Source organism: Carcharhinus amblyrhynchos, chromosome 5 (assembly GCF_965287045.1).
Source record: "Carcharhinus amblyrhynchos chromosome 5, sCarAmb.v2.hapA, whole genome shotgun sequence".
In the NCBI taxonomy this organism is placed as follows: Eukaryota; Metazoa; Chordata; class Chondrichthyes; order Carcharhiniformes; family Carcharhinidae; genus Carcharhinus; species Carcharhinus amblyrhynchos.
The window spans coordinates 2,105,157-2,120,211 of record NC_137328.1 but is presented as its reverse complement, the minus strand read 5'-3'; the positions used below and the strand labels follow the sequence as shown (position 1 = coordinate 2,120,211).

The 15,055-nt window shown below is 43.1% G+C and overlaps 1 protein-coding gene across 2 annotated transcripts in view; it reads left to right on the top strand.

Annotated features, from left to right (window-relative positions):
* tek (TEK tyrosine kinase, endothelial) overlaps positions 1 to 15,055 on the top strand; it is a 76,784-nt gene that overhangs the window by 38,368 nt on the left and 23,361 nt on the right. For both annotated transcript variants that reach the window (XM_080188315.1, XM_080188316.1), the window contains 5 exons: positions 1,397 to 1,525; positions 2,898 to 3,052; positions 3,765 to 3,909; positions 6,066 to 6,227; positions 11,407 to 11,547. In XM_080188315.1, coding sequence (XP_080044441.1) covers positions 1,397 to 1,525; positions 2,898 to 3,052; positions 3,765 to 3,909; positions 6,066 to 6,227; positions 11,407 to 11,547 — 732 coding nt within the window. The remainder of the gene's footprint in view (positions 1 to 1,396; positions 1,526 to 2,897; positions 3,053 to 3,764; positions 3,910 to 6,065; positions 6,228 to 11,406; positions 11,548 to 15,055) is intronic.

The following is a 15,055-nucleotide window of genomic DNA, read 5'->3' as shown; positions in this document are numbered from 1 at the left end:
AATGTAAGATCCCCATTAGTTTCCATGGCTGGAATTTTACCACCGCACCTGTCCCAGAATCAGAGCGGGCACAGCTCGCGGAATGGCATTCTCCATTGGCATCAGGTGGGATCTTACCAGCCTTGGGTGAGCAAGGCAGTAAAATTCAGCACATGTTTCTAAATATTTAATAAAAGACCATTAAATCTCAAAACTAGTTTGAGAGCATTATTTTACTCATTAATTACAAGTGAGTAGTACATATAAAAGTTTTCACTAATATCTCTTTCTAACCATCAACAATTGCCTCTCAGATAATAGCCTTTGTTTATCTGCATTAAGTTGGACTTTCTCTACACCCTAGCTATGACTGTAACACTACATTCTGCACTCTCTCCTTTCCTTTTCTATGAACAGTATGCTTTGTCTGTATGGCGCGCAAGAAACAATATTTTTCACTGTATGTTAATACATGTGACAATAATAAATCAAATCAAAAGTGCTATCCCTGTCCTGAGAGCAGTTCCTAATGACAGCACACAATTCTTGTATATTTATAGTGATTCACCACATGTTAAATAAATTCTTTGGCAATTTATTCTCCAATTTCTTTCAAATTCTTTGAAGAAAGCCAGGAAATGTTCAACTTGGCAAAGAATGAAGGAACAGAGCCTCAGCCCTGTTGTGTCATGTCCCTGCATGCCATTGGAATGTATTGGTAAAGCAAAGGTTAATGTGGGACAGGGTAGTGCTGTCCACAGTATGATGTATGGACTGGCATGGTGATAGTCTCAGAGAGCAGCAGCCTACTTGTAAGGAACAGCATCATGCATGACAGTAACCTAGGATATGTAAATAGTTAAAGATCAACAACTAGCAGTTCATCTTTAAACATACAAGTCTCGAGATCCTATCATTGAGACAGTCAAAAACATACGTATTACAACAGACCAATCCCATTGCCCCTTTGACCTCTTGCCCTGTGGATGCCTTTGAAGTATCTGCCCTGCAGCCTCTCAACACTTGTTGTCATATCGATAATATCCCAGAATATTCTGAGAACTGTCTGAGTGCACTGATGTGATTAAAAGCTCTCCAGGATGTTGTGGAGATAAAAAAATATTCAGACAAGTAACAGGAGCTTTAAAATCATACTTAGTGAATGTAATTTATTGATGACATCCAATCTGTAATTATCTTCCAATTGTGTCTTTGCCTATATACGCTGTGTTTGTGAACCCACCTCACCTGATGAAGGAGCAACTGTCCGGAAGCTCGTGATTCCGAATAAACCTGTTGGACTTTAACCCCGTGTTATGAGACTTCTTACTGTGTTTACCCCAGTCCAACGCTGGCATCTCCACGTCATAATTTATTGTGAATGGTTGTTTATGGTGAGCTAATCTTTTGCTTGCAGCCTGTGACCCTGGGTTCTACGGACCTGACTGTCGGCTGAAGTGTGACTGTGTCAATGGAGGAAAGTGCGATCGTTTCCGAGGGTGTCTGTGCCCTCCCCGGTGGCAGGGCCCACACTGTGAGAAAGAAGGTAAAGCACAATTAATAGCATCGTAACAAGAACATTACTGAGAACACCTTGACAAAATGCTGGAAAATCTCAGCAGGTCTGGCAGCATCTGTAAGGAGAGAAAAGAGCTGATGTTTTGAGTCTGGATTATGACAAAGTGTTAGCTCTTTTCTCTCCTGACAGATGCTGCCAGACCTGCTGAGATTTTCCAGCATTTTCTCTTTTGATTTCAGATTCCAGCATCCGCAGTAATTTGCTTTTATTACTGAGAACATTTTGATGTGGAAGCGACATAATAAAGAGAGAATTACAAACGTAGGTAATGGGGAGGCAACCTGGGTACACAGGTTTATGGAATGAGAGGTGTTGAATTGCCTCCTCCAGCTCTGATATAACCCAGGCTGAGAGGCTGTGTCAGTAGAGTTTTTACATTTAAAGAGGTAAAATAATTTGTTTAAATAATTTCATTGCGAAATCACAGCCTGTCTTGCAAGATGAGATTGTATGTCATTGAATTAGGACATATTAGGTTCCATTGTGAACCACTCTGCACTTGAATATTGGTTTAGATTCACATGCGAGGCATTAACACTCTTGTAAGGAATCCCAGCATCGCACTCACCCATGGAACCATAACAATAACAAGGAATGATTAACCCTCCATGCAAACCAAACAAGGAATAAAAACAGAGACTGCTAGAAATCCTCAACAGGCCAGGCAGCACCAAGTGACGGAGAAACAGAATTTGTTTCAAGTCAATGGCCTGGAAATCTGAACTAGAAATTGTTGGAGGTCGGTGATAGGGTGGATGACGGATCCCACAGCCCACCTACCCACCCACCAGGCTTCAACCCACCACACCAACCATGGGCATTCCTCAAACTGTCTCCACACTGGCTGAGGCCTTTGTGCAGCAAAGCGACACAGTGGGGCCTTGCCGGGAACCCGGATTGAAGCTGTGCTGCGCCCCCCAATCAGTGACTCACATCACTGGGGACCAGCCCCTGACAACATTCAGCCGAGAGCTCCGTTTAGCCAGCAAGGAAGCTGTTGCCTGGGTTGCTGATTACTATAGAAAATGACATTGACAAAAGAGAAATAACCGACATGGCTCACTTCCAGCTCTCGTTTCTGTATAACCATTGCTGACCCTGATATTGCTGTGCTGAGATTGAGCCTGATGGTGGACCCCTGTGGAAGCAGAAAGGCAGCTCAGTAATATCAGGTGCAGGGGCCATTCCAGACACATCTGCCTATTCCATTGACGGCATCATTGCTGCTGGATCACCCTCATTTGGAGCTCAACTCCTTCTCCCCCTCATCCCCAATGTTCATGGCCACATTTTCATTAAAGAGACCTTGCTTTTTGTAAAATTTGGTTTTGCCTTGCAGGGTTGGGTGAATTACCTCTTCAGTTGGTGAATCCCAGTGATAATATCGAGGTGAATAATGGCATGAACCTGCATCTCAACTGTACTGCGACGGGGCATCCACTGCCGGTGCATGGTGACATTCAGCTCCTAATACCACACCGAGGAGAAGTCAATGTAAGCACTTTGGCCAAGTGACAAGTTTTACCAACTCTCTCAATGTTGTCTCCCTTCATATCCTTGCTTTGTGGAGTGATGGGAGATGTGCAGGGCAGCCCAGTGGCACGGTGGTTAGCACTGCAGCTTCACAGTGCCAGGGACACGGGCTCAATTCCTAGCTTGGGTAACAGTTTGTGTGGTGTTTGCACGTTCTCCCTGTTTCTGCGTGGGTTTCCTCTGGGTGCTCCAGTTTCCTCTCACAGTCCGAAGATGTGAAGGTTAGGTGCATTGGCCATGCTAAATTAACCCTAGTGTTAGAGGAATTAGCAGAGTAAATATGAGAGGTTACCAGAATTGGGCCTGGGTGGGATTGTGGCTGGTGCAGACTCGATGGGTCGAATGGCCTCCTTCTGCACTGTAGGGATTCTATGTGTTCATCCCTAAAAGCCCCAAGATGTCGCGTAATCACCCCCTGAGGGAGGGAGTTCCACCTTCTCACCAGCCTGGCTCTGTCGGTTGATAAATAATTTAACTCTGTTCCACACAGTTTGATCCATTTCCTGCATGTTGATCATTAATGAAACTTCAGATGTTGAATTTTACAGCAAACCAGTTCCGGTTCTGTTTAGTGTTTTGCTGAATTAGATATTTGAATACTCCCCCGCTTGGGAAAGAGGTTGTGTTTGTTAACCAGGCGTCACTCAAACTGTCCATTGTTTCTCTGTTTCAGCCAAAAAGGACAATAACACACCCAGATCACACCATAACATTCTTTGAAGTGCCGAAAATGTCACCGTCGGATTCAGGAGAGTGGATCTGCCATGCCAAAACAGTAGTCGGAGTTGCTGTGAGGCCATTTAATGTGTCTGTCAAAGGTATGTTATTTCTATATAGTATTTACAGCACAAAAACAGGCCATTCAGCCTCATCTCATCTGCTCAGCCTATCTTTCAGTCCCTTTCTCCCTTGTATATTTATCCAACTTTCTTCAATATATTTGCTGTAATCACTCACTGTGGTAGTAAGTTCCACATCTCATCACTCTGGGTGAGGAAGTTTGTCTTGAATTCTCAATTGGATTTACCTGTGACCGTCTTACATTAATGGCCCCATTGTTCTGATCTCCCCACAAGTCGAGACACTTTCTCCATGTGAATCCTATCAAGCTCTTCCATAATTCCACAGAAATCTGTGGGTCATCATACGGCCTTCTCTTTCCAAGGGAAAGGATTCCAGAATTTTTAGTCGTTCCTAATGGTTATAACCTCTCGGTTCTGGTACTATATTTTTTTGTGGTACCTCCACATCTTTCTGTAACATGCTAACCAGAACAATGCATAATATTTCAAGTCTCTTCCATCTGTAGTCAGTCTGCCTGGTATATACAATGTTATAGCTGAAATCCCTGTGGTCACACGACATGACATTGCTCTCAGAAAGAGTTACTTGCAAGATAAATAAGACATGACCTGGTAACTTTTTAAGACAAGGATAGATACATTTTTGAACAGTAAAGGAATTAAGGGTTGTGGTGAGCAGGCGGGTAAGTGGAGCTGAGTCCCCAAAAAGAGCAGCTGTGATCTTATTGAATGGCGGAGCAGGTTTGAGAGGCCAGATGTGCTCCTAGTTCTTATGTTCTTATAACTTGCTGAGCACTCTTCCTCCTGACAAACTTTACGATTGAATTCACAAAATGAACATTAAGCCCCAGAAAATATCAGGTTCAGCAACAAAGTTGTGCTGAAATGTGGCTAAGTTTATCTTTAAAACAAAATCTTGCAAGCGATTAGACATTCCCTTTACTAGCCAAGTTCAAATTCAAATCAGTCAAGAAAACAGTTTTGTCACAAAAATTCCACAAATGGAGACATCTACGGCATATAATCGTTACACAGCAACCACGCGCTTTAATTTTTCACTTCAGTTTATTTTTGTTTGTTTCTGGTAGTTCCCATATCGAGAGTCTGCAAAGGTATTTCAGACAGTGTTTCCAGGAACAACACGTTCTTCCTTTTTTTATCTACTGTAGCATAACTGCCATCTTATAATACCTTCAGTTTTACCTTAATGTGATCTTTCTTGGAAAAGCAGCCAGCATAATTAAGGATCCCATGCACCTTGGATATTCTCTCTTCTACCTTCTTCCATTAGGAAAAAGGTACAAAGTTTGAGGCCGCATACCAACCAACTCAAGAACAGCTCCTTCCCTGCTGCCATCAGACTTTTGAATGGACTGACCTTGCATTAAGTTGATCTTTCTCTACACCCTAGCTACGACTGTAACACCACATTCTGCATTCTCTTGTTTCCTTCTCCATGAACGGTGTGCCCTGTCTGTATAACGCGCAAGAAACCATTCTTCCCACTGTATACTAATACATGCGACAGTAAGAAATCAAATCAAAATCAATTCCAATAGGAACTAAGGAGAAATAAAATGTTCAAAACCTGTCATTGCTCTCTCTGAAATAAAATATTTATAAAATAAAACACCCCTTATTAAGTGTAAGTCTGTGATTGGGCAGCATGTCCTGAATAATCCTGAGTGTGCTCATAGCTACACTAACAACCAATTAAAGTTTATCAGTTAAGCTCATAAAGTGACACAATTATGCTTGCCAGAAGTAAAGTGCATTCCTACAGAGGGTCCTGATCTCTGCAAATAAAAAGAATTTGTTTAAGCCTTGCACATTATTTTGAACTGTCCAGGAGCTTGGCTAAACTTAGCTTCCTGCTTTTTTCTGTAAGGCAACACCTCAGCCAATCAGAGTCAACTTGCTAACAAATCAGGACCCCTTCTCTCCTAAACCATCAATTGTTGTGGTCATTTGAAATGTGGTATTCTCATCTCATTTGTCCTGATATGTGTAACATGAAAAGCTTCAGTGACATGTGCCTCTTTTCAGCATCATTCAAAATGTTTCCAGTGTGTACTGCCATGCTCCCCCTTGGTGAACCTGTAGGATATGCTTCTTCAGCAGTTTTCTCTCAGTGCTGCCCTAACTGATTGCCAATTGTGCATTTTCAACAGTCCCTCCTTCACCACAGACCCCTCCCACTAAAGCCAACAGTGGCATTCGATATATTATTGTTAAGGCCAATGCTGAGCCACATATTGGAGATGGACCAATCATCCTAACAAGACTCCTGTATAAACCTGCTGGAGGACTGGAGTCATGGTCATCAGTTGAAGGTAAGAAAGTGACTCTACATAGTCTCTCCATGTTTAGAGGAATGGGCAGTTTTTAGAAAGTGAGTGGTATGTGGGTTCCAATGTATTGCTTCAGACTATAGTTCCCACATGCTGAAGTTGTAGTCTTGGTGAGCAGAGGTCACACATCTCCTTAATAGAAGGAAGAAGAAGAAATTAGATAGTCATCCGGCTTCTGTCCTGGATCTATGGGGTGGTCTGTCACAGGCTGGCATTGATGTGGGTATGCCAGCGTTGGACTGGCGTAAACACAGTAAAAAGTCTGACAACACCAGGTTTTAGTCCAACCGATTTATTTGATAACACTCACAAGCTTTCGAGGGGACTGCATTCACCTGACGAAGAGGCAGTCCCCTCGAAAGCTTGTGAGCATTATCAAATAACCTGGTGTTGTCAGACTTTTTACTAGGCTGGCATTAGCAGGTGATGAGGGATGGGTTGCATGGCACTCATAGTGAGGGTAGTAGGAAAACTGGGGGGACCAAAACAAAAAGAGAGTATAAGGAGGATGACAAATCAAAGCAATTTTAGATGGAGGAAATGGCCATTAGTCACCACTAGCCTATGACTTTGTTACAATAAGACACCCATTTTCACACGGAAGGGATAAATGGTTGGGATGCATCAATCATAAATTAATGAAGAATCTAAAAGGCTCCTTGAACTCTCTCCCATCTAAAAATACTCTTGCTTATAACTCAACTTCATATATACAGTGCTTGGACATCATGTGATTGCTGCCTTGTTAGCTGTAGATTGATTCAAGAGATGATATCAGCTTCATGATGCAGATTTGGCCAGGTCAGAGTGTCTGACTCTGGGAGCGAGATCAGTGGGTGACGAGGAGCATTGACAATGTGTATCAGTTTGTGTATGGATTACGTAAGCCTCGGGACATATGCTCACTCCATGATATATTTTAAAGATCCTTATTATTTCCCCAGTTAATTGGCAGCCTGAGTGCCTCAGAAGTGTAGAATTAATGATGAATTTTTGTTCCAGTTTCCTGGCAAAGCTGATAGAATTGACAAAGAATTTGGCAAAAATCTAGTTCTAAAAATTAACCACATAGTTATTGGAACTGTGAGGAGTTTTAATTCAGAAACAGTCCCTGGAACTGATGGTGACCCCATAGATTGTATCATTTATTTTAAAAAATGTTACATCAGATGCATGAAAATCTAATGCCAATTAGTGTAGGAAAGTTGAATGGGTTCTGTGTCAGTGGTGGGTGGTTCCATATCCAGGGGTAACTTCTGATTTTTCTTTTTTTTGGGGGATGTGGGAATTGTAGACCAGGCCAGCATTTGTTGTCCATCCCTAAACACCCTTGAACTAAATGGCAACCATTACTGAGACTAGTTTTACACTCCAGGTTTATTCATTGAAATTTTATTTTATATCAGCTGCCATGGTGGGATTTGAACCCGTGTCTCCAGTGCATTAGCCTTGCCTTCTGGATTACTAGCCCAGTGACAATCCCACTACACCACTGTTCACCTCTGTTCGGGTGGGATTGGGGTGGTGGGGCTGGTTACTGGTGTTGGTTTTCTATCTGTGTTGTTGGTGGGGTGGTGAGAAGGAGGTTTGATTCTCTGGGTGGGATGGGGGGTGGCGTTGTCAGTGTTGGTTCTCTGTGGGGGTGGGGGAATTGGTTCTGTGGTTGGGTTGGGTGGGGGAGGAGGTGCAGGGGTTGATTGTCCAGTTGAGGGTGGTGGGAGGTGCAGGGGTAGGTTCTCCGTCTGGGGCGGAGACGGGGGAGGGAGAGTGGTGGGGGGGGTAGAATCTCAGTCCAAGGGGGAGTTTGAGGCATAACCTCAGGATGTCTCATGATGTTTTACTTCATGGGATTTTATAAGAATGACTTGGCCACCATTGTGATGTAGGAAATGCGCAGCAAATCTGTGCACAGTAAGATCCCAGGAACTATAATGAGATAAAGGACAACATGATGGTTAAGTGATGTTAACCAGGCCACTGGGTAGAATTCCCTGCGTGATATGGTGAAATAATGTCCTGTAAGATCTTTTACTTCCTCCTGAGTGGGGAGTTGTTCTGTTGGATGTGGAAGAGGATTTTGCCACATCGATGGAACAATTTATTTTGATTTGGATTGTTTTTGAATCATTGGTTAAGCTCCTGTTTGGAATTGAGAGACTATCGTGGCTGGCTTTATTGTTCACTGAGAGAATTTGAACAAAGAGATTTCTTTGAGTTTATATGCACAGGATATATTGACAGATTTCCCACACCAGCAGAACTGGAGTTAAACACTTCTGTTTATCGACAAGAAATTTCTCTGCATCTAACACAAGAATGCTGATTTTCGAATGTGATGCGTGGAACATTTTACTGGAATGAAAAACACATACTACTTTTTTTTGAGGAGAGTGTAATGTATCCGTAATAGATCCTGATGTAATATGCATCACCCTGCATTCTTATCCAACTGATGAATATTCAAGGTTTGTTACTGCTTAATATAGAGCTGCTTCTTCTGGAGATTAAACAAAGTAAGGGATATGGAGGACCAAGTATGTATGTCACTAAAAACTAGCCCACAATTTCAAAAAACAGTCAAAAAAGTAATGGTGACACGGTGGCATAGTGCTTGGCACTGCTGCTTCACAGTGCCAGGGACCCAGGTTCAATTCTGGCCTTGGGTGACTGCCTGTTTGGAGTCTGCACATTCTCCCCATGTCTACGTGGGTTTCCTCCAGGTGCTCCTCCCATAGTCCAAAGATGTGCGGGTTAGGTTGATTGGCCATGCTAAATCCACCCTTAGTGTTAAGGGGATTAGCAGGGTAAATATGTGGGGTTACGGGGACAGGGTGGGATTGTGGTCAGTGCAGACTCAGTGGGCTGGGTGGCTTCCTTCTGCACTGTGGGGATTCTATTTACCAGAGACACGGATTAAAACAAGGAAACATTACTACAACTGGGGAGATGGGATGTGTTGGTAATATGACTGGGCTAATTCACTGGGAACGTGGGTTCAAATCCCACCAAGGCAGCTGGTGGAAAGTAAAAATTCAATAACAATTCTGGAATATAAAGCTAATCTCAGTGATGGTCACCAAGGCAACATTCATCAGAAAAAATAATCTGGTTCACTCATGCCCTTTAGAGAAGAAAATCCGCTGTCCTTAGCTGGTCTGGCCTACATGTGACTCCAGACTCACAACAATATGATTGACTCTGGGTCTGCATGGTGGCACAGTGATGAACACTGCTGCCTCACAGTGCCAAGAACCCAAGTTCAATTCCCAGCTTGGGTCACTCTACGGAGTCTGCACATTCTCCCTGTGTCTGCATGGGTTTCCTTGGGGTGCTCCTGTTTCCTCCCAAAGTCTGAAAGACGTGTGGGTTAGGTGCATTGGCCATGCTCAATTCTCCCTCAGTGTACCTGAACAGGTTCCGGAGCATAACGACTAGAGGATTTTCACAGTAACTTTTATTGCAGTGTTAATGTAAGCCTACTTGTGACTAATAAATAAACTTTTTTTTTAACTCTTAACTCCCTCTGAAATAGTGAGCCATTCAGTTCAAGGGTAATTAGGGATGGGCATGAAATATTGACCAGCCAGCGATATCCGCAACCCATGAAAGAATTACAAAAAATACAGTTTTGGTTTATCCTCATCTGCAACATTGGCAGAATTGGCCAAAATACAAACTGTAAATGGAAGGTGCTGCAAATCTAAATTGCCCCCAATAGAATGGAGATGGTGGTCTTGGAACGAGTCCAGTAGTGTTTTATGGAAACTCAGGGGCTAAGCAACAATGAGAGACAAAATCAAGATGTTATATGCCTCCGAGGAGAGGGATTTAGTCAATAAGCTGGTTTGAGTTTTCTTTAATAAAGTAGGGACTATGCAGGGTCAACAGCGAGAGTGATTCATACTGTTAGTGGAATTAGGCACTAATGTTCAGATCAACTCTGTAACACTGAAAGAAACACTATTGTTATGAAGCTATAGAAAGGCTAATGATACAAAATCAATGAAGCAGTTAAAAAGGAAGATGGTTCCTTACTCATGAAGTACTGATATTAAGATAAAGTTGGGGTTAAAAAGATAGAGATTCTTTTTAAAAATCATCAGTTTTGGGTTGTAGGTATCTCTGGCAAGACCAGCATACATTGCTTATCTTCAGTTGTTCTTAAGAAAGTTGTGATGAGATGCCTGTATGATGCAGGTCCACCCAAAGCTCTATTAGGAAGGGAGTTCCAGGATTTTGACCCAATGACAATGCAGGAAGAGTGATATATCAGGATGGTGTGTGATCTGGAAGTGAATTTGGAAGTGGCGGGGTTCACGTGTGCCAGCTGCCCTTGTCCTTCTAGGTACTGGACATCACAAACTGGGGAAAGGTTGCTGAAGGAGAACCAAGATAAAGGAAAGATATACTTGCTGTTCCTGAGATTTGGAACAGGTGGAGTTTGGGGTAGACTGTATTTAATCCAGCAGTGATTCAGACTTACCAGTTGCAAAAGGTTTGGAATTTAAAAATAGGGAAGTTTTGTTGCAATTGCACAAAGTGTTGGTGAGGCCTCACCTGGAACACTGTTTTGGTCCCCTTATCTTAGCAAAGGTATAGTAACATTGGAGGCAGCCCAAAGGAGATTCACCAGGCTAATTCCTGGAATGAGAGGGTTGTCTTGTCAGAAGCTAAATAGTCTGCCGTCCTTTGAGTTTAGAAGAGAGAGGGGTGACCTTATTCAAACATACAAGATCCTGAGGGGGTTTGACAGGATAGACAGTGAGATGTTTTCACTAGTGGGAGAGTCTCGAACGAGGGGACGCAGCTACAAGATAAAGGGTCGGTCAGTTAAAAATGAGGTGTGTGGACATTTCTTCTCGCAGAGAGTGGTGACTATCTGGAATTCTCCACCCCAAAGGTTGGTGGAGGCTGGATCATTAGAAATATTTAAAACAGAGGTGGATAAATATTTGATAACTCGAGGAATAGAGGGGTATGGGGAAATGGCACTGGAAAGGAGTTGAGGCTGGGATAGATCAGCCAGGATCATATTGAATGGTGGGGCAGCTTGAAGGGTCTGGTGGCTTCCTCCTGCTTCTATTTCTTGTGTTCTTGTGTTCACTGGTTCACCGAATCTCTATAATATTCAAAATAATGTGTATCTTCTTTTTATCTTCAGTAACAGATTCATCAGAAGTAGTGAAACTGGACAATCTCCAGCCAATGTGCCAGTACAATGTGTGTGTACAGCTGAGCAGACCAGGGGATGGGGGAGAGGGACACCCTGGTCCGGTGGCAAGCTTTTGGACTGACTGCCCGAGTAATGAAGTGCTTTCATTTTGTTACTGTGTTCCACTCTGTCTGCTTTGTAACACTTCCTGTTCTTAACCAGAGGGCAATCAATAAAAGGGGCAAAACAGGTTTGTCATATCAAATGTGCAATCCCTAAGGTTGCCAACCTTCCAGGATTGTCCTGGAGTCTCCAAGAATTCAGGATTAATCTTCTGCAGCGAGGAAACTTTCAGGCAGTTGGACACAGGCCAAATCATGTTTTTTATAAAGATTTCTTTATAAAGTTTATTAATTATAATGACTTTGGAGATGGGAAATTAAAAGACTATTTGACCAGGTGGGAAACTTGGCGACAGGGGTCACATGATGAAATCTCCAGGGTTTGCACCCAAGCAGAATTGGAAACTCTTGTAAGGAATTTAATTTTCTAATCGCTGAAAATTTGATTGTGACAATTCTGTCATTGAATTTACCTTTTCTACAATTCCATGTGTGAAAAGTTTATAAATAGAAATTGAGACAAATCATTTACATTCTTGCGACAGATTAAGCGTATCAAAATGGAAAAAAGTAACGAAAGGTTTGGTTATAATTAAAGAATGAAAAGGGAAAGTGGATAGGTCTTTGATCTTTGCCTCTTTTATATCTTGATTGTTAGAATCCATCCCAAATAGCAAAATGGAAACATTGAAGGTGCTTATTCTGATTGCTTACATTGTAACACTGAAAATTAGCTTTAGCATATTTGTACATAATGGCTCAACTGCCCAAAGTGAGATACCTTCTCCAGCCCCCGTATCTCTGTTAGCTCCCCCTGTCCCTTCAATGCTCCCTTTCTCTGTAACCTCGCCCTGCTCCTAGAACCCTTCCTTTCTCTGTAACCTTCTCCAGCCCCTACAACCCTCCCTAACTCTGTAACCTGCCCCAGTCCCTGCAACGCTCCCTAACTCTGTAACCTCCCCTAGTCCCTGCAACACTCCCTATCTCTGTAACCTCCCCCAGCCACTATAACCCTCCCTATCTCTATAATCTCCTCCAGCCCCTACAACTTTTCCTATCTCTGTAACCTCCCCATCTCTACAACCCGCCCTATCTCTGTAACATCCCCCAGCCACTATAACCCAACCTATCTCTGTAATCTCCTCCAGCCCCTACAACTCTTCCTATTTCTCTAACCTCCTCCAGCCCCTGCAACCCTCCCTATCTCTCTAACCTCTCCCAGCCCCTACAACCCTCCCTATCTCTGTAATCTTCTGCAGCCCCTATAACTCTCCCTTTCTCTGTAACCTCCTCCAGCCCCCGATATCATGGTTCTGATTTGAATTGAGGGCGTGTATCATCCTATGATACCAAGCACCCGCTTCACCTTGGTAGATATTTTGAGCCCACACAGATGGGATGAACAGGGAGCTCCCAGACAACCACCACAGCCCCACTAGCTGGAAAGAAGAAGCTTGTAATGAGTTCCTGTCTGATCGTCCCTCCCAATTACACTGAGATGGCAGCATTTCCTCTCTATGGCTAAGGGCATTTGCACACTTTCCCCATTGCCACAAGATGGTTAACCTTTGAGGAAATTTTAGAGTTTTATGGTGAAGTTACTGAATGAGCAGAGTGCTGGACTTAGGACTAGAAAGTTTGTTCCCCTGTAATGGTTCATTTAAGGGTGAATGACTCTGTGGGAAGGCGATCAGAGGCTGTAATGACTGAGCAGTTCTTTCTAGTGTCTCCAGCCTGTCTGTCAGTGGAAATAGGGATCAGTGCTGCTCTCACATACAGACTTTGCCCTCTAATACTGAATGCTCTATGGGGTTAATCTCCCTTCCTGCAGGAAGAGCTCCACAATGTACAACATCCTCCAAAGTGCAAAGGACTTATTGTTTGGCTTCAGACTTTACCTCAAGATCACACGCAGTCTCCCGTGACACTGTTAGCTGCAGTCAGCAACAGTAAAACCTGGAACAAGAATTTTATTTGAACTGCTGCCGTGTTATCTGGGTTGTACACTGAGCCTGTAGCTCCTACACAGTTGTTTGAACCTATTGTTCATAGGAAGCTACATTCCTGAGTGTTTAAGTGTGCAGTGTATGTTAACAAATTGTCCATAGTGATTTCTTATAACTAGCAGCTCAGTTGAACATTGTTAGAACAATTTTGCCTTATGAGTGACAATGAATCAGCATGATGTAAGAAACTCTTTATTGTACCAGAACATAAGTGGGGTTGCGGAGGGGGCCTTGGTGTGACAGGGGAACAAAACAGGTTCTCATTCCAGATCACTACACAGTGAGCCCTGGTGAGCCAATGTTCACTGAGTTTAGAAATGAGCTTGCCCGTGATGCACTGTAATGTGAACAACGGACCCGCCATTTCCCAACTCCCTCACAAACAAAAACCCTTGGGATGATTCCAGAGGGCAACCAGCGTGCTGAAACTGTGATCCGAGCTTGACTTATTACCTCCAGAAAAGGAAGGAAGGAAGGAGATGGGGTCGGGGCTGGAGAGAGGAACACTGTGAAAGTAACAGGATTAAAACTCCACATGCCATAATACACATGTCCATGACCTTCGACACTGATTGAGGTCCAGTTTCAGGTCATGGAAGGGTCATGCTGTTTAAAAATAATGGTTATGTACTCGCGCTACTAAAGATCCATTTCAGGATCTCTCCCACCTTCCAGATTGGAGCCTCCAAGAATTATTGACTAATCTGATCCACACTATGTGAAGTCAGGGTATTTTCAAAATAAGACTTTATTTTTACATTTTCTTTGAATACTTTTATTACTGATTTTAAATATGAGAGGTGGGAATACATTGCTAAATTCAAGGGGAAATATCCTCTCTATAAGCAAGCAGCGTGAGTTAGCACGATGCTAACTATACTTTTGATGGCTGTGTGGGGGTAGGATTAGTAAGTTTGTGGATAACACCAAGATTGGACAGTTGGTTAATGATGAGGCAGAGTGTCTGGGGCTATAAGAAGATGGTCAAATGGCAGATAAGTGGCAGATGGAATTTAACCCTGAAAAGTGTGAAGTGATACACTTTGGAAGGAGTAATTTGACAAGAAAGTATACTATGAATGGTAGGACATTAAGAAGTTATATGGAACAAAGGGACCTTGGCATGTTTGTCCATAGATCTCTGAAGGTGGAAGGGCGTGTTAGTAGGGTAGTGAAAAAGGCATATGGGACACTTACCTTTATCAATCGAGGCAGAGATTACAAAAACAGGAAGTCATGTTGGAGTTGTTTAGAACTTTGGTGAGGTCACAGCTGGAGTACAGTGTGCAGCTCCCCGGGATGGAACATTTAAGTTATGAGAGGTTGCGTAGGCTTGGGTTGTTGTTGTTGGAGCAGAGAAGACTTAGAAATGTCCATGATTACGAGGGACATGGACAGAGTGGATAAGGAACAACTGTTCCCCTTAGTTGAAGGATCACTCACAAGGGGATACAAGTGAGGGGCTGGAGGTTTGGGGGGGATGTGAGGAAAAGTTTTTTTATCCAGAGTGTGGTGCCAGTCTGGAATGCG